Below are 22,006 nucleotides of genomic sequence, written 5' to 3'. Positions count from 1 at the left end.
CCCCCGAGCGCGCCCCGCGCCCCTCCGTTCCCCCACCCCCGCGGGCGCGCGGCCCGGCGCAAAGGCGCGCCTCCGCCCTGCTCCCCCCCCCACCCCCCCCCCCCGCCGCGGGGCACCTTGGGAGCGGCAGTTCTCACGGGGACCGCTCGGCCGCGGCAACCGACGGGCAGACTACGCTTCCCAGCAGGCTCAGCGAGCGGCGGACAGCCAATGGGCGCGCGGGCTGGGCGGCGGCCGGGGTATATAAGGCGCCGCCCCACGCCGCGCGCTCTAGCCTCACCTGGGAGTGCAGCAGCGCGGGAGGGACGGGGCGGCAGCAGCAGGTAGGGCGGCGGCGGGCAGGGCGGCGGCGCTCTCTCCCGCGGGGCTGCCTGCTCCGCTGGGTGCGGGCTATGCCGGGGAGGGGGCTGCGCGCAGGGCCGGTGCAAGGAGGGGCTCTCCCGGGGCGCCCCTGGGCGGGGGCTGCGGACGCGGGGGTCCTGGGGGGAGGACGGGCTGGGCTGCGTGCCGCGGGGAGCGCGGCTGGCGGGGGCGGGGAGGTCTCCCCCAGCGGATGCGGGCATCGGGGGGGTGCCCCGGGGGGCCGCCCAGCCGGTGCGGAGTTGCCCGGAGCCGAGAAGCGGCGCGGTGCCCTGTGCGGGGGCGCGCCCTGCCCTGCGCTATTGTCCGCGGCGGGGACCCGGGCGGGGGGGGGGGGTCGGGGCGGGCCGCCTTTGTTTGCCGATCCCCGTTCCAGGGGACTTGGGCTGACCTCGGGGCATGGCGGGGGCGGGGGGGGGCTCGCAGGCAAAATGTGCGACAAGCCAGACCTCTCGGAGGTGGAGAAATTCGACAAGAAGAAGCTGAAGAAAACCAACACGGAGGAGAAGAACACGCTGCCCTCCAAGGAGAGTGAGTACAGCGCCGAGCGAGGGGTCGGGGGGGCTGGCTGGGGCCAGCGCGGGGCCCCGGCGTTTCGCTGTGCCGGAGGCACGTGTTGGCCGCGGCCGGTGGAGCCGGTGTCCTCGGGTGCTAATCTCACCCTCGAGGGATCCGGTGGAGAGGGGCGGTGTGGAGCTGTTGGGCGGTTAGCCCCGGGGAGACCGCTGGCCGTGTGATGAGGGGTCGGGGTATGGCCCTCCGGGGCCATGGGCGGCATGGGGTGTGGAGGGATGTTGGCTCCGAGCTGTTGCCTCGGGGCGTGACTTCCCTGAGGAGAGCTGAAGGCAAGTGTCACCTCTGCGTGTGTGTCATCACTCTCTGACTTGAAGGGTTTACCCCACTTGGGGTCAAACCATAAAACCAGGTGCCGGGGCCTGTGTGATTGCTCTGTAACCTTCTCCAGTGGGTGTTTCTACAAAAAGCACCAGAGACTAACGGACCTCTCTTCTCTTGCAGCTATTGAGCAGGAGAAAGAATGTGTGAAGTCTTCCTAAAGTGAGATGGCCTGGCAAGAAGAGCTACCACTTGATTTTTTTTTTTGCTTTGAATTAAATCATGTGTTTTTTTAAATTTACATCATGTACATGTATAGAAAACAGCTGTATCACCTAACCCACTATCCCACCTTGCTGGCAGCTTTGGCGGGTGGAGGGAACAAAGCATGGCCCTCTCAGTCCGTCAGTAGCCTGACCCAACCCCATCCCTGCTGCTCAGCTGACTCCTTTTGACAGCGCTGATCTTGCTCTAATGTGGTGGGGAGATGAGCAAGGGCTATGGAGGCTCCTGGGGATGGACCCCTTCTGCCCAGGGGAGTGGGGATCCTTTCTGGCCTTGGCCTGTGGCTTAGGTCTGTCTCACATAATCTTGACTGATGGTGTTCTTTAGCCTCACTCACGGGTCTTTTGTCTTCCTTGGGGGAAAAATGAGAAGTTTATTATAAAATAAAAAACATAATGGCCTGCCTATGGTTTGTGGCTTCTTCCCTGGCAAAAGTTCAGGCTGCAGCCTGGCTTGCCCTGGAGGGTGGGAAGGTCTCTGCTGTAGTAGCTGGTGGTTTGGTGTTGCTCAGAGGGTTAGATAGAATGGTTCCCTGCCAGGTGCGTCCAGCTTGGTGTTTGTATAGGGCTGGGTCTCTGATGGCATGGTGGGGTCCAGAGCTGGGAGCTCAGCTGCCTCAGGGTGCTGCACCAGCAGTCCCACCGCCATAGCAGTTTCCTTGTGCAACTTCAAGGAGAGGCTAACCTGGGCCTTCCTGCCCCCCTGAAGGCTGAGCCTCCTGCTTCAAGGAGGTTGGTGTCCCCTGCCTAAAATGTCACTTGCGGAGCTGGGCTCACTTCTCGCCTACGTGGCTGGAGGTGCCCCTGCTAGCAATGGTGCTGGCCTGGGTCCTGCTGGCTCTGTCTACCTGTTTCTCAGAGCCCAGCTCTCCCTTCGCTGCCTGGTACAGCCTTTCTCTTCACCTTGAGCCAACCTCGGCTCCTGCACTTGTTGGAAATAGGTTTTTGCAGCCTTGTAAGGGTGGGTTAATGCAGTAAACCCCCTGGGTACTCTCTAGGCTGATTACAGCCCTGCCTTGCAGGAGTGGAGAGCCCGTGTCCTGCAGTCAGCCCCCAGCACAGTGTGGGTGAGGAGGAGCAGGGGCCTAATAGTGTGTCCAGGTCTATGCTGGGGCTTCCTGGATGCTGCCAGGATTTCCTCACCTCCACCTGGCCTGCAGGGTCACAATGGGCTGCTGATGGAGGAGGTGGAGGCAGACTTGCCAACTGACAGTTTTGGCCGGTATCCCTAGTGAGCCTGGCCAGCTGGAGACAAACATGGGGCTGTTGGGCCTGTCTGGACATGGTGCCTGTCTGCCTAGTACCTCCACCCACACCGTCTGCCCAGGGCTGCAGATAACTGTGTGGCTGCAACTGCCTTCACCCCTTGAAAAGCAGAATCGAAAGAGCTTAAGGTGAGAGGTTGGTGTTTGTGCACTGTCAGGGCAGTGTGTGGGGTTTTCCGTGGGGTGGGGAGCGATGCTGAGGCCCAGCTGGGGCTGCTGCTACGCTGGGCTGAGCACTGGGAACCTCAGCACATGGCAGGGTGACTGTGCCCCCTCAGCACCCTGATGTCCTCAGGGCAGCGCCCTATCCCAGACATGGGAATCCTTTTCCCAGTGCCAACCGCTGGGGTGCCAGGGTGGCAGCAGCCACTCATCGCGCTGTCAGTCCTTGTGCCTTCCCAGCGGTGGTTTGTCTCACCAGGCAGGCGCAGGCTCGGCCCTGTGCTGGGGAGGGAGCAGGGGGCGTCTTCAGACCCTTCTGTGAAAGCAGAATGTAGAAAAGGTCACGTCAGCAAGAGCTGGGCTTGGGAGCGGCAGGCAGGGCTCGCGGGCCACTGAAGGTTAAGTTCCTTCTCGCTGCTTCAGCGTTTCCACCTCCTGCAGAGAGGCTTTGCAATCTATTGGCCACTTGATGCGCCCAGGCTGAGCGCTGGGTGAAACCCAGAGGTAAAGCCAGCCTGAGCCCTTTCCCTGCCCCTCAACATCCAGAGCATAAGCTGAACCAAGTGAAGCTTTTGGGATGGAAAGTGGCAGAGCTGATCCCCTCTCCTCAGTGGGGCTTTTGGGGATAGGGATGTCTCGGTGGTTTCCCACAGCACCCTGGCTGCCCCCGACGCTGCCCCACTGCCTCTCTCTCCTGCAGGCTCTCAGGCACACTGCAATGGGCCACTCCGCGGGCATGGAAAACCACCGGTCGACTTATCTCTCCCTGAGTCACTCAGACCTCTGCAAGGTCATGGCAGGTGTGTCCTGTCCCTGGCACTGCTGTGCTCACAAAAACCACCCCCTCACCCTGTGTTACACACGTGGCAGCAGAAACTTTGCCCAGGGGTGCTGGGCACCCCAAGTGCCTGCCGACTGTGCACCCTCTTCCTATGGGGCTGAGCAGTTCGCCAGCCGGGACAAGGCTCCCCCACAGTTGTTGGTGCCAGGAACCGGTGACACTCCAGCGTTTGCCCTGAGCCTGTGGAACCAGCCTGTGGAACCAGCCTGTGGGACCACCTTGCTACATCCCGGGGAGCTGTGTGGTGAGGACAGGGGTGCTGATGTCCCTGGGTTTGGGTTGCTTTTTCAGTGTGGCCACCCTGCGGACACCGCAATGCGGGTTTAGACACGGGGTTAAAGGCTGGCACAGCCGGGTCTGTGCCCTGAGGAAGCCACTCCAAGGGCTGGCATCCCCAGCCTGGCCCCAGGGACATCAGTCAGAGCTAGGGGCAGCTCCCCAACCCCAGCAAACCCATCTCTGTGGGTTGTATGGCCGATGGAGCTGTGTCCACACGAAATGAGGGCAGCCTAGCACTTCTCCCAGCCACATCCCTGCCAGAAGTGTGCACGGGGAAGTACCAGACACATGGCTCAACCCCTGTATCCTTGTCTGAGGATAAAGAAAAAGATGTTTTGCAACCCAGTGCCCCAAACGTCACTCTTGCCAGCAGAGGATTAGCCTGTAAGGGGAGAACTGTTACAAAAAAGGCCTTTATCTCAACACTTTCCCTCCCTCCCCCCGACCTTCCCTTTTTCACCCTAGCACACATGGGCACATGGCTGCCAGCAGTGTGGGAGGCCAGGACGCCTGCCAGGCTGATGTCCCCTAGAAATGTGGTGGCTTTGGCAGCATGGGCTGCCCCAGCAGCCACCCATGCACGGAGGACGCCATCCTGGGAGCTGGGACTTTCTGGCCGGGCTCAGTGCTACCCTCCCTCACCAGTGAGTTACATGTGCCGGCTCCTCCTGGCAGTATCCATGCCTCCTCCCGGCTGGGTCCCACCCCACTGCTCCTGGGTTGGTTTCCTCCAGTACCTTGATCGGGTGGTGAGCTGTGGCCTGCACTGTAGCAGAGGGAGGAGGAGGCTGAGTCACTGGCAGGAGGAATTTGGGCAAATACCTGGTGATCGGCAGCACGGGGTGAATTCAGATCAGGGCTTGCGGCTGGGATGGGCAGCTGCCCCCGCTGCTGCTCCATCCCCTCTGACTCAGCCAGGAGAGGATTTGGTCCCATATATGCTTGTGTGGAGGATTACAATCCATCTCTTGCAGGACCTTGCTCAGCCTCGCACTGGTCCTGGGTCAGCCTGTGCATCGCCTCACACTGGGCCCCCACAGTGTCCCCCTCCTCCCAGCTGTGCACCCGCCCTGCCAGGCTGTAGCACCTTCTTTGCACATCCCGCAGCACCACGCTGGTTTGCGGTGTGGATCACCCAGTGCGAGGGAGGCTTTTGCACGACGGCAGCCGCGGTTTTCCCTTGGCCGCTGTCTTATCTGGTGGTCCCCAGATCTGCAGCGGAAAGAGGTGAGAGCCAAGAGGTGTCAGTGACCAGCGCCTGGGGCAGCTCCCGGGTTTGGACAGCAGGAAATCACCAGCCCCGGCCCACACCGCAATCGGTCAAAGCAAATCTCACCTTGGAAGGTGTGGGTTTATCACCACAGCAAACAGGATAAGGTGAGGCCAGGCCGTGTGGCGAGGCAGATACTGCAGCTCCAACATGTGCAGGTCCTCCCCCACCCACCACTCCCCATATCCCTGGGGAAAATGTGTCACCCCTCTGCATCACTCTGGTCGGCTTTTCCCTGCCATTTCTTCCCTGCCCAGGTGGGCATACTGCCAAGCACAGAGCTCAAACCCTGTGGTGGCAGTAGTGGAGAGGGGAGGTGAAGGGGTAATAAGTACAAGCTGCCAGGGAAAACCTCTGCTGGGAGTTGTTGGGGAGGATATGTGCGTGTTTACGTGCACAGGGACAGTTATAAGTTTGGCTGTAAAAGGGGAAAGCAGAAGAGACTGAGCAGTAATGGGGAAATGAAAGTGGTGTGCAAGGTGGCAGCCATGGTCCTTTGGGAATGGAGCTGATGGGAGGCCACCACGGGGTGGGAGAGTGTATGTGATGTGACACTGTGGGTCAGACTGTCCCCTGAGGACACTCAGTGACAAGGGGGAGGATTAACAGACAAGCTATTCCCATCCTGTGGTGGGGAGCAGCGCCATGCCAGAGAGCCCCTGTGGCCATGGGGCAGGAAAACCACTGTCCCTGACCAGTGAGTGCAAAGGCACCAGCACAGCAAGCCAGGCGCCTCCGAACACCCACACTGGTAAACTCACCTGCATGCTGTGCAGTGGCTAGCAGAGCCAGGCTGCCACGCTCGGCGCACCCTGACACCTTCCCCAGCAACAGAGAAGTGGTTGCTGCTCTTGAAATAATGCCCGGGAGGTCAGGTTTACCAGCAGGAGCTTACTCATGGCCTGCCAGCGAGGGCTCAGCCCTAATAATGATGAACCAGGAGTGCTCAGAGCTTCCTGCCCTCTCCTCCAGAGCCCCGGCTAGACCCAGGCTCCTGCCAGCACCCAGATCTAAATAAAGCCAGGGAGTTCTGCACTGACCCACGCTGCAACCCACCCCGCACCCCGCATTTGCTGGGGTTGTTTGCGGTGTGCGGCGCAGGTGGGAGCAGCTTTGCTGCGTGCCTTCGCCAAGCCACAGGCGTGTTGCTGGCGCCTGGGGGGGGGCGAGCCCTTCAGTTGCTCACAGCTCGCTCCTGAGAGTGGCCAGAATTAATTGCTTATTTCTGCAGTTGCGTTCTGCAGATTCCCACAGGCCCGTGGGGCCATGCCGGGAGCTGCAGGAGCACGTGTTCCCGCAGGGGATGCGGCTCCGGTGTCGTGCGGCAGTGCCCGCACTTGTGCCTGAGCTGAGGCAGCTGATGGTGGAGAGGACCGCTTTTATTTTAGGAAGCAGCTGGCTCACACAGGAGGCATTGTTTATCATCTTTCTTCCCCCTAGTGCTTTATTACAAAAGATTATGGCATGAAAAGCCATCTTGTTCCCCTGTTCGCAATGCATAGCCCCCACTCCATGATTTATTCCTCTCTGCAAGCAACAGCTGGGGTACGGCATCAGGGGCAGCTGAGGAGACACAAGGTGGGGGCTCAAACCCAATCGCAGTGATGGCAGCAGGGATACATCCAGCGCCCAAGCTGCAGCACAGGCAGCCAGGGTTTGCCAGGGGTGCCCAAGACTGCTATCGACTGCCCGAGTGCCTGCATGACATCAGGAAACCTCGAGGGGCAGAAAAACAAAATCGAAGCAATCAAAGCCCATCCATGGTGGATGTCACACCTCAGGCAATGTCGCCTGGCTTTGCCCAGCAAGACAGAGGTCTGCGTCCTGTCCCCAGGGACACTGCCGTCCCCAAGCCCGGGTGCCTCACTGCCGGTGCTTGTGGGATCATGTGGTGTCACAGCTCCAAACCTGCCTGTGGGGGAAGATCCTGCTGCCCATGGGGAACTGGGGCCAGGCTGGGTGCAGAGAGCACAGTGCAGGGTGTGAGCTGGGCCAGAGTGTGCAGTGCAGGATACAGCCAGGGGTCAGCAGGGGAATATGGCCCTTTGCTGCTTCCCCCAAAATCACCCATGGGCAGGATGGAGGCACCTCTGAAGCAGTGTCAGGAGTAGCTTCCCTCCATCCCTCTGCCCAGGCACTTTCCCTGCCAAAAGGCAACCAGGATGCCATTTGCCCCTCTGTCCCTGCCACCATGAAGCCTGCTCTGCCGCTGAGTGCTTTTGCTGTGAGTCCCCAAGCAGAGCCCACTGCAGCAGGGGCCAAGCACCCCCCTGCAAGGCCATGAGCTGGCACCTGCCAGCCGCCTCCGTGGCTTTCCAGGAATGGGATCGGTAGCGATGGGCAGCAGATAAGCATGTTGCAACAGATGCCTCGTGCTGTCTCCCACAGCCCCAACCTGCCTGCGCAGCCACATCAGGGTAAAATTACGGCTGGTGCTTCCTCCTATGGTGCTACCTCCTCCACCGCCCTGTCACCCAGCACATCCCTGATAAACGGCCCAGGGGCTCCAGGGATGAGCTGGGGATAGGTGAGGAGGCGAGGGCAAAGGCTGCGGCGGTGGCAGGCAGCTCAACCGCTGTCAGCCTCGGGGCTGCAGTAGAGCTGGAACAAGCCCTCACTTGCAGTGTTGTCTCTCGGAGAGGTGGTTTGGCAGCCTGGGCACGTTCCCTTCTCCCCACTGCCTCTCCCACACCACTCCCAGCTCAGCAGGGAGGGACCTTGTGGGGCTGCAGCTTTTTAAGGGAAGGCTCCAACAGCACCTCCAGCATCCCAGTGCCATGGTGGGGAGGAAGTGGTGAGGAGGTAAATCCCATCCTTGCTGCCATGGTCCTAGTTCCCCTGCAGTGTTGGGAGCTGCTCCATCTCCAGCCAGTCATCAGCTACGTGGTCCTTCTTCTGTGGGTGACAATGTTCAGGGATGTTGCCACACCCCTGAGCTACTTCTTCTTGTGTGGTGGCTGGTGCGTGTCAAGTTTGCCAGGCCTCAGCCCACAGGGCTGCCACACGAAAACTGCACAGGGCACTTCTCTGGCGTGGCTGGAGCCATGGCGGGGGGGGGCCCTTCCTCAGCTTTGTTCCTCCTGTGTTGTTCCTGGGTAGGCAGGAGGGGAAATGGATGGCGGGGTTCTTGGCCCAGGGGAAATGGATGCCAGGGTGCCATGGGCTCGGGGGAAATGGGGGTGACCAAGGCTGGGGGTGACCAAGGCTAGGGGTGGCAAGGCTGTCCAGGGAGGGACATGTGCTGGGGGATGTTTCAGAGCAGATGCCATGGGCTGGAGCTGCTGCTGGGTACAGGTCTTGAAGCAGCAGCTGCAGAGCCAGGCACTGGGGCTAGAACAAAGGAAGAAGCCCAAGCCCAAGCTGCAGCACGAGATGTGTGATATGTTCATTGGGGCACGAGCTGGCAGCGCTTTGTGTGGCCACAGGCTGGCAGCAGGGATGAGGCTGTATCACGGCTGCTTACCTTGGCACCGGCTTCCCCATGTTTGCTGTGATACCCAGAGCCAGGAGCGAGACCCAGGCGGCTGGCGCGTGTCGCAGCCCCTTTGGGGAGGGATGCAGCTGAGCCCAGGGGAGTAACACCTCTCATGCTCCAGGAGCCTGGCACCCTGCAGAGACCCTGCCCCGATGCGCTGGCGCTGCCCCTGCTGCTCTGACACTCCTTGCCCAGCACGTGGCTCCCACCCCATCTCCAGACAAACCCCCCTGCAGCAATGGGTGGCGGTGCCCAGGGCCCACAGGCAAGGTCCTGTCCTGCCTGCAGTCCTGGGGTGACACCGACTCTCAGTGGGCTTCCTGTGAGCGAGGGGTCATGCCCAGAAAAGCCCATTCCCTCTTTTGCCCTTGAACCCAGAGCTCAGTTTCCCACGCACTGTGGGAAGCGCCAGCCCTCCCAGCAGCTCCACCTGGCTCCATCCCACTCCTCTCTTCCAGGGGCTCAGCAGGAAGCCCTGCTTCTGCAATTCACCTCCTGTTCAATGGTCCTCTTGTCCAGGTGCCAGGCTCCTCAGGGAAGGGTCCAGGCCCCCTCCCCACTGCGTGGCCAAGCAAGCCATGCTGGGTTGTGGTGCCAGGCTGTGTCACTGCACCAGGAGGGCAGAGCTGTGGGGCAGTGGCTGTGACACTGTTTGCAACACATGAAGCCACAGTTAAGTCTCCTCGGAGATCTACTTTCATTTACAAAATACATTTTTCCCCAAGATGCTGCACTGGGTCTGGCTGAGACAGAGTTAATTTCCCCCCTAGCAGCCCTCATGGTGCTGTGCTTTATATCAGTAGCTAGAAAAGTGTTGATAACACACGGGTGTTTTGGCTGCTGCTGAGCAGGGCTCCACAGCACAGGGCTGCCTCTCCCACATTCCCCCCTCACCAGCAGGCTGGGGGTGGGCAAGATCTTGGGAGGGGACATAGCCAGGACAGCTGACCACAGGGATATTCCATACGATGTGATATCTGCTCAGCAATAAAAGGAGCAAGGCGGGGGGCATTCATGATTACGACATCTGTCTTTGGAGCAGCTGCTACACATACTGAAGCCCTACTTCCTGGGAAGTGGCTGGACATGGCCTGCTGATGGGAAGTAAATCAATTGTCTTCCTTTTCTTCCGCGCACGGCTTTTGCTTTATTGAACTGCCTTTATCTTGTCTCATGAGTTCTTTTCCATCTGATTTGCTCCTCCTCTGTCCTGCTGAGGAAGGGAGTGACAGAGTGGCCTGGTGGGCACCTGGTGTCCAGCCAGGGTCAACCCACCACAGTCCTTTTTGGCTTCCAGTGTGGGACCTGAGACAACAGCAGTTTTGTAGTAAGTGTGCTATAGCTACAGTAGTTATTAAGTAGAAAGCTGCTGTGCGGATCACGGAGTTTGTTGGCTGCACTGCTTATCTCTTTATTTTGCTGAGCTTGGGAACATGTTAGTACAAACAATGGCCATGTGCTTTGCCCTGGAATTGATGGCCTTGCTGCGCTGGGGGAGCTGTCTTGTGGAGAGGATGAGGGAATACCTCTTCCTACCCAGGACTGCTGTGGGTGGTTTTACTATGCAGGTTCCTGAGGTCCTCGTTCACCCTTCCATGACCTGTTTAATACTACTAATTAATACTGTTGGCATGTTATGGGGTTTGTGGAATCTGATCTCCTGGTGTAAGAGAAGACAACTTTTGGGTGAGGCGATACTGAAATGTGCCCTGAGGTGGCTGATCCCTGGGTGGTAGGGTGTGTGCAAGGATTTGGGCAGGTGCCTAGGGTGGTTATCATCTCCCGTAGCCTGGGACTTTACACCCTAACAAACAAGTAACCCTGGCAAACAGATGTGCCACCTGATAGAAGGGTGCCTTGCCTACCCCAGTGAAAACCAGCAGCTTCTAACTCTGTACTGGGCTCAGCCTGTGCCTACCAAGCCACAGTTCAGTGCTGTCAGAAGACTGTGGTTAAGGCAGGGACCCAAGCCACCTCTGAGTATACCTTGACTGAGACCGGGGTGCAAACTACATTTGAGGACATGACAGTAGGGATAGGGAGCCAAACTACAACTGAGGACAGCATGGTTGAGATAGGGACCCAAACAACAACAACTACAGTAATTGTCCCAGTAGTGAAAAAAAAAGCAGTGGACAAAGAGGTCAAAGGGTTGCTATCATCGATTAGTAAGGGAGGAGGAAGAAGATGAAGGGTTTGAACAAGAAGCTGGGCCTTCATCAAAGAAGCCGGAGGAAGGAGTGAGGGAATTCAGACAAGAAGCAGAAACTATCTGGTTCCTGACCTCATCAGAACTTTGGGACATACAGAAAGAGTAGGGCTGCCACCCAGGTGAGTGGATTGTTGCCTGGCTACTCTGATGCTGGAATAACGGGGCCAACAGTCAGCAATTGGAAGGTAGAGAAACCCAACAGCTGGGATCCTTTGCTAGGAATGGGGAATTGAGAGAGGAATTAGGAAAAAAAGCAGCAATTTGCAGTCTCTGGAGACAGCTCCTCTCAAGTGTGAGGGCAAGATATCCATCCAAGGAAGATCTTGTGAACTACTCTGGAAAGTGGACTACCACAGACAAAAGCATACAGAGAGAATTGGTGGTGCTGGAAGTCGTCTAGACAATGATGAGATCTCCAAAGATCCAGAGGATGACCTGTGCACACAAGCCATGCGAAGGAAGATGATGCAAAGTGCCCCAAAGTCATATTCTAACAGCTTGGCAACAATGTGTTGCTCAGATAGGGATGCTAACTGTGGAGAGAGCGCCTTCTTGTCTCCAAAAAGAAGAAGATCTCCTCATCCCTACAGGCTAGTGCCTCGGCTGTTAGGGGCACCCCAAGAAGTCAGTCCTCTCCTGACCCGGTCAGAGGGAAAGGGAGCCCCAGGTGCATGCCACGTGGCACACTCTGGTTCTTCCTGCCTGACCAGGTGAAGGACATGAGGAAGTGCGATGGTGAACCCACTTGAAGCTGGAGTCCCACGTGCACGAACCAAGAGGGAAGACAGCTGTTGAGAAGGGGACAGCCAAGAAGGTTCTCAGCTTAGTTGCTGTAGAGAAACAGCGCAGCAATCAGTGTCACTGCACCAGGAGGGCAGAGCTGTGGGGCAGTGGCTGTGACACTGTTTGCAACACATGAAGCCACGGTTAAGTCTCCTCGGAGATCTATTTTATTTATAAAATACATTTTTCCCCAAGATGCTGCACTGGGTCTGGCTGAGACAGAGTTAATTTCCCCCCTAGCAGCCCTCATGGTGCTGTGCTTTATATCAGTAGCTAGAAAAGTGTTGATAACACACGGGTGTTTTGGCTGCTGCTGAGCAGGGCTCCACAGCACAGGGCTGCCTCTCCCACATTCCCCCCTCACCAGCAGGCTGGGGGTGGGCAAGATCTTGGGAGGGGACATAGCCAGGACAGCTGACCACAGGGATATTCCATACGATGTGATGTCTGCTCAGCAATAAAAGGAGCAAGGCGGGGGGCATTCATGATTACGACATCTGTCTTTGGAGCAGCTGCTACACATACTGAAGCCCTACTTCCTGGGAAGTGGCTGGACATGGCCTGCTGATGGGAAGTAAATCAATTGTCTTCCTTTTCTTCCGCGCACGGCTTTTGCTTTATTAAACTGCCTTTATCTTGTCTCATGAGTTCTTTTCCATCTGATTTGCTCCTCCTCTGTCCTGCTGAGGAAGAGAGTGACAGAGTGGCCTGGTGGGCACCTGGCGGTCAGCCAGGGTCAATCCACTGCAGCTGCCAAACAGGTTGTGGCCCAGCTCAGCAAGGCAGCCAAGCTGCACAGCCACAGGGAGCTAAACCTGCCCAGGCACATCCCTGCTAGGATGGGCAGGTGACTCTCCAATGGCTCCTGGCACCTGCAGTTCAGTCCAGGGGATCATGGGGACGCCCTGAGCACCAGCACAGTCAGCTGGGGCCACTGGTCCTGCGGTGTCCTCGGCCACACTGCAGGGACATTCTGCCTTCCCTAAGCCCTGGCAGCAGCATCCCCTTTGGTGTCTGCCAGCCCTCCCAGGGTGGTCCAGGGTGCCAGTGCACAGCACGATGCTGCTGCAGAGCACCATGTCCCTCTTGCCTTCGCAGGATCTGTCCTCGTGGCTCTGATTTGCTCAGGAGGTGTCTTGCCCATCCTGGCCTTGATATTCTTACATGCTAATTTAGATCTCTAATAAAGAAGTAATGACGAATAACGGGATTAAACGTCTGCCAGGCAAAGAGAGCTGGCAGGGGGAGTTGTGCTGTGCTCAGAGGCTCACCCCAGTGATGCGTGGCCCTGGCAGGGCTGGCGTGGGGTCCCAGACTGGTTCGGAGTGAGCCCCAGCTGGTGGCACAGGCTGGGTCTGCTGACTGTACCAGCAGCACCCTGTGCTTCTGGCCCTGGTGCATATGTCGGAGCCCCAAATACATGCCCAGGGAGCACCCCCACATTCCTCAGGCTGCCTTGGTCCCAGGCTGCCAACACTCTGCACTCTCAGGCCCTGACCATGCCACCCCCTCCTCACCCCGCTGCACTTCTTTTTTTCCTTGTCTCATCCAACAGATCACCAAGGCTGGTATTACTATAATCCCCAGCTTAATTTAAATCCTCCTCCCATCTCATGTTTTTCTGGGGGGGGAGGAGGGAATTGATGCACTTTTGTGGTACCCGCTTGGCCCTGCGTCTGGTGCTGGGTTTGGACAGCCAAAAACCCCTGGGCATCCACGGAAGGAATACCTGGTCTTGCCCCCCCAGGGAAAGTGCCCAGGGAGTCTTGCAGCTCTCAGCGAGAGATGTCCCCAAGTTTTGGAGCTGTCCCTAGTGGTCACCAGGCAGTGGTGGGAAGAAGAGCTGACAAAGCCTGGTGGGTGCAGGTGGCTCCTGCTCCCCTAAATTCCCCTGCAGCCACCTGGGGGTCTGGTCTTCCCTCTCCCCTCACTGTCTGCCCCAGCCACCATTTTTCCTTGCAATCATCTAAAATATTTACATTGTGAGCAGAGAAGGAGTTGTGGGCAATGCGATGGTTGAAGGCTGTCTTGGGCCTAGTGATAGTGTTTTCGATTCTCAGGGAGGTAAGGAAGGGGATCAGCAGAACTGCTGCCTTGGACTTCCAGAGGGCAGACTGGCCTGTTTAGGAGACTGGTTGACAAGAGTCCCTTGGGAGGCAGTCCTGAAGGGCAAAGGAGTCCAGGAAGGCTGGACATGCTTCAAGAAAGAAACCTTAAAGGCATGGAGCAGGCCAAACCCATGTGCCAAAAGATGAGACAGGGTGGAAGAAGACGGGCCTGGCTGAACAGAGAGCTTTGGCTGGAACTCAGGAAAAACAGGAGAGTTTATGACCTTTGGAAGAAAGGGCAGGCCACTCAGGAGCCACTCAAGACCACACGGATGTCATGAGGTTATGGAGAAAATTAGAAAGAAAAACAAGAAAACTTGATCTGGCTACTGCCATAAAAGACAAAAATGTTCCTATAAATACATTAGCAACAAAAGGAAGGCTGATGAGAATGTCCATCCACTATCGGATGCAGGGGGAAACAGTGACAAAGGACTAGGAAAAGGCTGTGGTACTTAATGCCTTCTCTGCCTCGGTCTTTAATAGTAAGTTGTTCTCCAGGTACCCAGCCCTGTGAGTTGGAAGACAGGGACGGGGAGCAGAATGAACCCCTCATAATCCAAGGGGAAATGATTAGTGACCTGCTACACCACTTAGACACACACAAGTCTATGGGGACAGATGGGATCCACCCAAAGGTACTGAGGGAGCTGGTGAAAGTGCTCACCAAGCCACTTTCAATCACTTATCAGCAGTCCTGGCTAACTGGGGAGGTCCCAGTTGACTGGAGGTTAGCAAATGTGACGCCCATCTACAAGAAGGGTCAGAAGGAGGATCCAGGGAAGTACAGGCCTGTGAGCCTAAGCTCAGCGCCAGGGAAGGTTATGGAGCAGATCATCTTGAGTGCCATAGCACATAGCACATGCAGGACAACCAGGTGATCAGGCCCAGTCAGCATGGCTTTATGAAAGGAAGGTCCTGATTGACTAACCTGATCTTCTATGACAAGGTGACCTGCTTAGTGGACAAGGGAAAAGCCATAGATGCTGTTTACCTGGACTTTGACACCGTTTCCCACGGCATTCTCCTGGAGAAACTGGCTGCTCATGGCTTGGACAGGTGTACTCTTCACTAGGTAAAAAACTGGCTGGATGGCTGGGCCCAAAGAGTTGTGGTGAATGGAGTTAAAACCAGTTTTGTCGGCCAGTCACAAGTGGTGTTCCCCAGGACTCAATATTTGGGCCAGCTCTGTTTAATGTCTTCATCAATGATCTGGATGAGGGGATTGAGTGCACCCTCAGAAGTTTGCAAGTTGGGCAGGAGTGCTGATCTGCTTGAGGGCAGAAAGGTTCTGCTGAGGGATCTGGACAGGCTGGATCGATGGGCCAAGGCCAGTTGTATGAGGTTTAACAAGCCACATGCCTGGTCCTGCACTTGGGTCACAACAACCCCATGCAGAGCTACAGGCTTGGGGATGAGTGGCTGGAAAGCTGCCCAGCAGAAAAGGACCTGGGGGTGCTGGTTGACAGCTGGCTGAACATGAGCCAGCAGTGTGCCCAGGTGGCCAAGAAGGCCAACAGCATCCTGGCCTGTATCAGCAACAGTGTGGCCAGCAGGAGTAGGGAAGTGATCGTGCCCCTGTACTCAGCACTGGTGAGACCACACCTCGAATACTGTGTGCAGTTTTAGGCCCCTCACTGCAAGAAAGACATTGAGGTGCTGGAGCGTGTCCAGAGAAGGACAACGAAGCTGGTGAAGGGTCTGGAGAACAGGTCTTGTGAGGAGCGGCTGAGGGAACTGGGGTTGTTTAGTGTGGAGAAGTGGAGGCTGAGGGGAGACCTTATCGCTCTCTACAGCTACCTGAAAGGAGGTTGCAGCGAGGTGGGTGTCAGTCTCTTCTCCCAAATAACAAGTGGTAGGACAAGAGCAAATGGCCTCAAGTTGCACCTCAAGGGGAGGTTTAGATTGGACAGTAGGAAAAATTTCTTCACAGAAAGGGTTGTCAAGCGTTGGAAAAGGTTGCCCAGGGAAGTATTCGAGCCACAATCCGTGGAATGTTTAAAAGACATGTAGATGTGGCACTTACGGATATGGTTTAGTGGTGGACTTGGCAGTGTGAGGTTCACAGTTGAACTTCATGATCTTAAAGGTCTTTTCCAGCACAAAGGATTCTGTGATTCTATTTACTGCTCTTCCCCAGAAACCTCCTTCTTTAAGACGTTATTCCTCCTGGTCCTACGGGTGATGATGAAGGTGGGGGAAATTGCACTCCTTCAGGCAGCTGCCAGCCATTTGCCACCCCCAGTCCTAAAATGTGGAACCAGGAAGAAGCCATTTGGGGCACTTGTTAATTTATTTCTGCACGTCCCCCTCCTGCAGCAGCTGGGCTCCCGCCAGCAGGGTGAGGGACAAGCCTCCAAGCACGCCCGAACAGGTGCGGGGGGATGCAGGGGGCTGAGGACAGCCACCGCCGCCAGGCTGTGATGACATCGTGTCGAGGACTGTGTTCTGCAGGCAGGCAGGGGACTTTTGGTGGCGAGGTGCCATGGCCTGACACAGGCTCCATGGCAGCCCCGACCGCTGCGACAGGGCACCCCCCTGCACTGCCCGCTGGACCAGGGGCGGGGGTCCCGCTGCACCTGCCCTCCCAGCACCGGGGCGGCGGCGGGGAGACGGCGTGGGGGCAGCAGGGTGGCAGGAGGGGGAAATGAAGTGACAAAAGGGGGACGGGAGGGGACTGTGAGGGGGCGGGAGAGGACTGGAGCGGACGTGAGTGCGGGGAACGACAGGAGAGGGCGGCGCGGGGGCCAGGAGGGGTGACCGTCGGGTGGCGGCAGGGGGCAGCCAGGGGCCAGGAGCGGTGACCGGCGGGTGGCGGCAGGGGGCAGCCAGGGGCCAGGAGCGGTGACCGGCGGGTGGCGGCAGGGGGCAGCCAGGGGACACCGGCGGCAGCAGCGGCGGCGGCACCGCCCGGCCCGGCGGCCCCGCCGCAAGGCGCGGGGCGGGACGAAGCCTGGCCCCGCCCCGCTGCCGTCGGCAGGGCGCGTGCGCTGCGCAGGCGCGATGGGAGCCGGCACCTGCGCCCGGCGGGTCAGGTGGGCGGTGAGGGCGGCGCGGAGGGAGGTAAGGGCTGCCGGGGCTGGCACCATTTCCCCCGGCCCCCAGGCACCCCTCGGGGCTGGCGGGCTGTCCCTTTCCCCCAGGCCCCTCCAAAGGGCCCCGCCACCCGCGCCGGGGCGGTGGGGGGCCCCGCGTCCCCCTCGCGAGGGGTAGCTCCTCGGCCGCTCCGGCCTGAGGGGCCGGCTGTGGGTCGGGCGGGGGCCAGGGGGCCAGGCCAGGGCCCGCCGGAGGGTCTTGCCTGCTGCCGAGCTGGGAGCCAGGACCTGGGGAGCGGGGAGGGGGGCGCCCAGCGTGTGGCTCCCACGCCCGCACCGCGCTGTTTTTATCTGCAAACAGGTGCTGGCGGCTGCAAGTCGAGGTTAGCCTCCGGAACAGCTTGCAAAGGGTTAATCGGTGAACGCGGGCTGCAGACAGCGTTGCTAACGTTGGTGTCATGGGTGGCAACGTGCCCATCGGTGCCGTGGCTGTGTCACGTCTGTCAGTAGTCTGCTGACCTGCCGGGCTCTGGAGTAGCCCAGCATAACCCATTAGTCATTTTTCAGAGGCCTGCTAGCCACTGGCTAACAAACCTTTTCTGAACGGAAACTCTTCTCAGGGCTGATGGTGTGTGTCAGGAAGGGCTTTGGTGACAGGGGGCAGGGACCACCTTAACCCCCCCCTCGGCAAGGATTTGGAAAAGGAAGAGCAAGGGTTTTGAGTAGCTCATCTGCTCAGGGGAGAGTTTCCCGAAGCTGCCAGCCCCAGGGAGCTATGCTGCAATTCCTGTTTGTCTCTTGTGACATTTGCATTTTGTTCTTTCCTTTAGAACGACTGCGTTGCACAGATGCTTCTCAGCTGTCCCATGGCCCATCAAGTTAGTTCAGTCGTGCTTGATTTGGGGTGTTTCTGTGCAAGGGAAGTGAAATTGGTGAGTCTTTAGTTAGTTTCTGCACTTTCCACAGAAACTAACTAGAAGCAGAAGTTCCTGATTTTCGCTTTGTGGTAAGCATGGGTTGAAAGAGTTACAAAAAGAGCAGAAACGAAGTTGAACAGGGCCCCCTGCAATTAACATGGAAAATGGGTTTTGGCCTGGAAGGAATAGGAGCGCTGGTCTGAGCGGTGTCGAATGCTCCTGTTTCAGTGGGTTGGAGGTTGGTCCGCTGGTGTCCTCAATAAGCAGCGCTATGTGTCCCCACCCTTCCCAGGAATGATGGTAGCAGGTGTAAGCAAGCCAGACCCCATCTCTCTTCATATCAGGCTCTTGCCAGCTAGCTGAGTTTTCCGGTTACCAGATTCAGGTACATGTTCAATCCTCAGATCAGACTCCAGAGTGTGTGGTAGGCAGGCCAAGCAGATCAAAGTTATTGATGTGCCCTGGATTGAGGGGAGACATGGGTTACACAGCCTGTGCGCTCATGCCAGAGCTCCTTCAATTTAGTCTTTTCTTATTTTGGTTTTAGCACCCAGGGGCTCTGCCCTGGTCAGAAATGGGCTGTGTTCCATTTTACTTAGGGCAAGGGAAACTTTCCTCAGTGCCTTGTTCTTGCCTGTTTTATTCCAGCCACCAGTACTGCACTTTCAGCTTCCTAAAGCTCTGCTGTTCTTCTTCCAGCCTGGGTGAAGATTACAAATTGAAAAGCAGTGCATCGAGCACAGCTCTGGCAGCCTCGCTGACTGATGTTTCTTTTTTAGTGACTGTTATGGTGGAGGAAGGTGGCCCCTGGACAATCCTGGAGACAGAAGCGCTGTGTTTCTAGAGCAGGTACGGTACAGACAGCAGCCAAACAAACCTCTTGTTCCGTGTCAGGCCTCTACCTTTGCTTGCAGAATGTCCCTGGGAGGAGGAGGACTGGGTTAGCACTTGGCCTTTCTCTTGTGACTGCTGACTAAGAGACCTGTGGTGTCGGGGTTGTTGCAATGTGAACTGGTACCTGTGCCCCAGTAGACTGGCCTGTGAAAAACGTTGCCAGAAAAGAGCAGCAGAGAAGCTGGGTCTCTGTGCCTGGGAAACCCCTTTCCGAGCTGTAGAGATCACGCGCAGCTCCACACTTGTAAGGTGAGTCAGCATTCTTGGGGTGATGAAGAACTGGTTTGCCAGATGACTTGTATTGATGAACATCTTTTACATCCTTCTGCCAGAGCAAGTCAGGTAGGAGGAATTACTTGGCTAGTGATTGTACAGTGGAAAGGAAGGCCCTGGTGATTTTGCTGTTTCTGTGATAGCCTGAGGACACGGGCCAGAAGAGATGTTTAACTAGCAATGGTATGTTTGGAAAAACTAGACAAGCTTTCAGATACAGAGTTTTCACCAAAAGTGGTATAATTGATGCTAAACTCTCAGCAGTTGTTCTCACCTTGCACTTACAGCGGTGACCTGCTGCTTCTGTTTTGGACCTGATGGAGGACTTGTGTGCCTGAAAGCTTGTCCAGTTCCCAGCTCTAATCTGTCTAATAAGAAATTACCTCCTATATACAAAACTTGTTCAGAAGTGGGGATGGAAATACCATATTCTGTTCTTCCCTGTGCAACTTTCTGCAGAATCCATGAGTCGAATAGCTATTTTATATTATTTCTGAACGCTGCAGATTGCCTTGGTACTGCGCCCCTCCATCCTGCTGCAATGAGTGGGAAGTCCCTGCTCTTAAAAGTCATTCTTCTTGGGGATGGTGGAGTTGGGAAGAGTTCCCTCATGAACCGGTATGTCACCAACAAGTTTGACTCGCAGGCTTTCCACACGATTGGTGTGGAGTTCTTAAACCGGGACCTGGAGGTGGATGGACGTTTTGTGACCCTCCAGATTTGGGACACTGCGGGACAGGAGAGATTCAAGAGCCTGCGAACTCCCTTTTACAGGGGAGCAGACTGCTGCCTGCTGACCTTCAGTGTGGATGACCGGCAGAGCTTTGAGAACCTCAGTAACTGGCAGAAGGAGTTTGTCTATTATGCCGACGTGAAGGACCCTGAACACTTCCCGTTTGTAGTCCTGGGGAACAAGATAGACAAACTCGAGAGACAAGTGAGCACAGAGGAGGCCCAGGCCTGGTGCATGGAAAACGGTAACTATCCATACCTGGAGACTAGTGCCAAGGATGACACCAATGTGGCAGTGGCCTTTGAGGAGGCTGTGCGACAGGTGCTGGCGGTGGAGGAGCAGCTAGAGCACTGCATGCTGGGCCACAGCATTGACCTGCACTCCAGCTCCAAATCAGGGTCTTCCTGTTGTTGAGAGAGTGGCTGCTGCTTTGGGAATGTCGCTCGAGCTGGCAGATGGATCAGAATAAGGGCGGGCAGCTCTGGGGCACTCTGAGGAGAGTGGCCACAAGGACAATAGGTGGTTTGCTCGCTGGGAAGTTGCAGCCTCACATTCTGCATTCTGGCTGGAGTTTTCAGGCACAGAGCATGTATCTGCAGGAGCGAGCTTTTAAAAGAGCATGCGAGTGTAGTCCTGCTTCCACCTCTGCCTGTTTTAGCAGGTTTAAAGGACTGGGTTAGAGTCCTTTAAATTCACTAAAGACAATAGTGGTCTGATCTGTACCAAGAACTGCCTGCAGAACAAAGCTGAGAGCGCTCTAGACACTCTTTGAAGTATTTAAGTCCTGAACTCAAAAAAAAAAAAAAAATCACCCCCCAAAAAAAAAAAAAACCACACAAGAACACTAGACCCACTAAACTCATGATCTTACTGCCAAAGGAAAGTCTGCTCAGCATACGGAACAAAACCTGTTGTAGAGACTCTAGCCCCTGCGACTGTGAGAATGCCCAATACTAGAGTGGCTGAGACGTGTGCATCTGTTGCTTGGGATAAGTGCATTGTGTCCTGAGACTGGATTGTGCTGAGCACTGTTAGAGCTCTGATCTGAAGCAGCATACAAAGGAGAGATAGACCTGTGTTTGAATGTGGCAGCATCGCTTCTTTGTAGCTGCCTGGTCTGTTTCTGGTCTGTTTTTCCTCACCTCTAACTTTGTCTTGTATGAGTGTTATTTTGTGAAGAGACTGTCTGCTGCTTGTTTAATGTATGTTTCCCTCTTGTGGAGGCTCAACACCGAATTTTGCTTCTCATACCTTGAAGCCCTGGATGAAAAATGCTGATGTGGACACTCGCCCTGTTGTGTCAAAGGGTCTAGAGTTACTCAGGAGATCTGGAATGTGAGACTTCAGTTGCTTTCTGTTACAAGTAATCACCATGTCCAGATGATACACACTGGCAGGCCAGATGGCAGGTGGGTGGGATGTCTCCTAGGTGTGCAGGTGGCTGGGGGAGTCACGCGCGGTCAGGTGTTAAGTCCCTCGCGCGGTGTGCGGGGCCGGTGACCACTGTGCTTCGTTAGCTGGCGGATCGGTGTCTTCCGTTGCTTCAGCACGGATGTTCCCAGCTGGGTGCTGCAGCACAGAACCATTCACTTCATCACCTTTGTGTCAGGTGCAGGGCTGCTGAGCACAGTTAGCTCGTGCCATTGTCCTGGCCCTTACTCTGTAATGGGGACTCCAGTATGTTTTATCTGTAATTCTTATGACAGACTTCACCGGTAGAGGATGCCCGCTCAGTTAACTGGCCTTTGTTAATGGCTGCTGTGTTCAGTCCATTGGGGAGAGAGCTGCACTGCTTCCACCTCTGTTCAGGGTGGCTGAAAAAATGGTATGGGGGCAGGCAAGGAACCTGCTAGGAAAGGATGCCAGGCTTTGCTGATCCCAGCTCCTGCCCCCTGCTAGGTGTTAGTCACAAGCTATCTGCGTAGCAAAGGGATGAGCACTTGCTGACTGCTGTCTTTACCATTATAACCTCGTGTCCTGCAACTTCCCGTGCAAGCGTTCATCCAAAACTATGACTTTGCCCATAAGCACATAGGAGCTGCCACGGGAGAGCGTCCCCGAGTACCCACCTGCTAGCTGCTGAATCCACTTCCCACTGTGAGAGCTACTGGATGGTAAATTTTGTAGCTCAAACCGAGCAGCCTCACTTATGCTGTGCTTTAGAGCAGGGCAGTCTCTGCCCTCATGCTGGCTGATAGCAGCTAATCCCCATTGCGAAGCAGTCTCTGAACATGCAAGGAGCCTCCTCTGGGGAAGCTCAGGATGACCCTGCCCTCCTCTG

General features: G+C 56.6%; 2 protein-coding genes across 4 annotated transcripts; both read left to right on the top strand.

Moving 5' to 3' along the window:
* Nucleotides 1-289: 289 nt before the first annotated feature.
* On the top strand, nucleotides 290-1,884 carry LOC147414915 (thymosin beta-15A homolog). The gene is made up of 3 exons (XM_086470054.1): nucleotides 290-323; nucleotides 787-891; nucleotides 1,378-1,884. The coding sequence occupies exons 2-3, from the start codon at nucleotides 792-794 to the stop codon at nucleotides 1,413-1,415; spliced, it is 138 nt and encodes a 45-aa protein (XP_086326180.1). The 5' UTR covers nucleotides 290-323; nucleotides 787-791; the 3' UTR covers nucleotides 1,416-1,884.
* A 15,009-nt stretch (nucleotides 1,885-16,893) lies between these two features.
* RAB9B (RAB9B, member RAS oncogene family) lies at nucleotides 16,894-20,519 on the top strand. 3 transcript variants are annotated; one of them, XM_086470235.1, is made up of 4 exons: nucleotides 16,914-16,936; nucleotides 17,739-17,786; nucleotides 18,605-18,968; nucleotides 19,499-20,519. In XM_086470235.1, exon 4 carries the CDS (start codon nucleotides 19,534-19,536, stop codon nucleotides 20,137-20,139), a length of 606 nt encoding a protein of 201 aa, XP_086326361.1. In that variant the 5' UTR covers nucleotides 16,914-16,936; nucleotides 17,739-17,786; nucleotides 18,605-18,968; nucleotides 19,499-19,533; the 3' UTR covers nucleotides 20,140-20,519. The 3 variants fall into 3 exon arrangements, with proteins under 3 accessions (XP_086326360.1, XP_086326361.1, XP_086326359.1); XM_086470234.1 differs by lacking the exon at nucleotides 16,914-16,936 and adding an exon at nucleotides 16,894-16,908 and having other exon boundaries at nucleotides 18,605-20,519; XM_086470233.1 differs by having other exon boundaries at nucleotides 18,605-20,519.
* The last annotated feature ends 1,487 nt before the right edge of the window (nucleotides 20,520-22,006 follow it).

Source organism: Leptosomus discolor, chromosome 9 (assembly GCF_034619465.1).
Source record: "Leptosomus discolor isolate bLepDis1 chromosome 9, bLepDis1.hap2, whole genome shotgun sequence".
NCBI classification, from domain to species: Eukaryota; Metazoa; Chordata; class Aves; order Leptosomiformes; family Leptosomidae; genus Leptosomus; species Leptosomus discolor.
The sequence above is the reverse complement of the archived record's forward strand: the minus strand, read 5'-3'. Positions and strand labels throughout refer to the sequence as shown.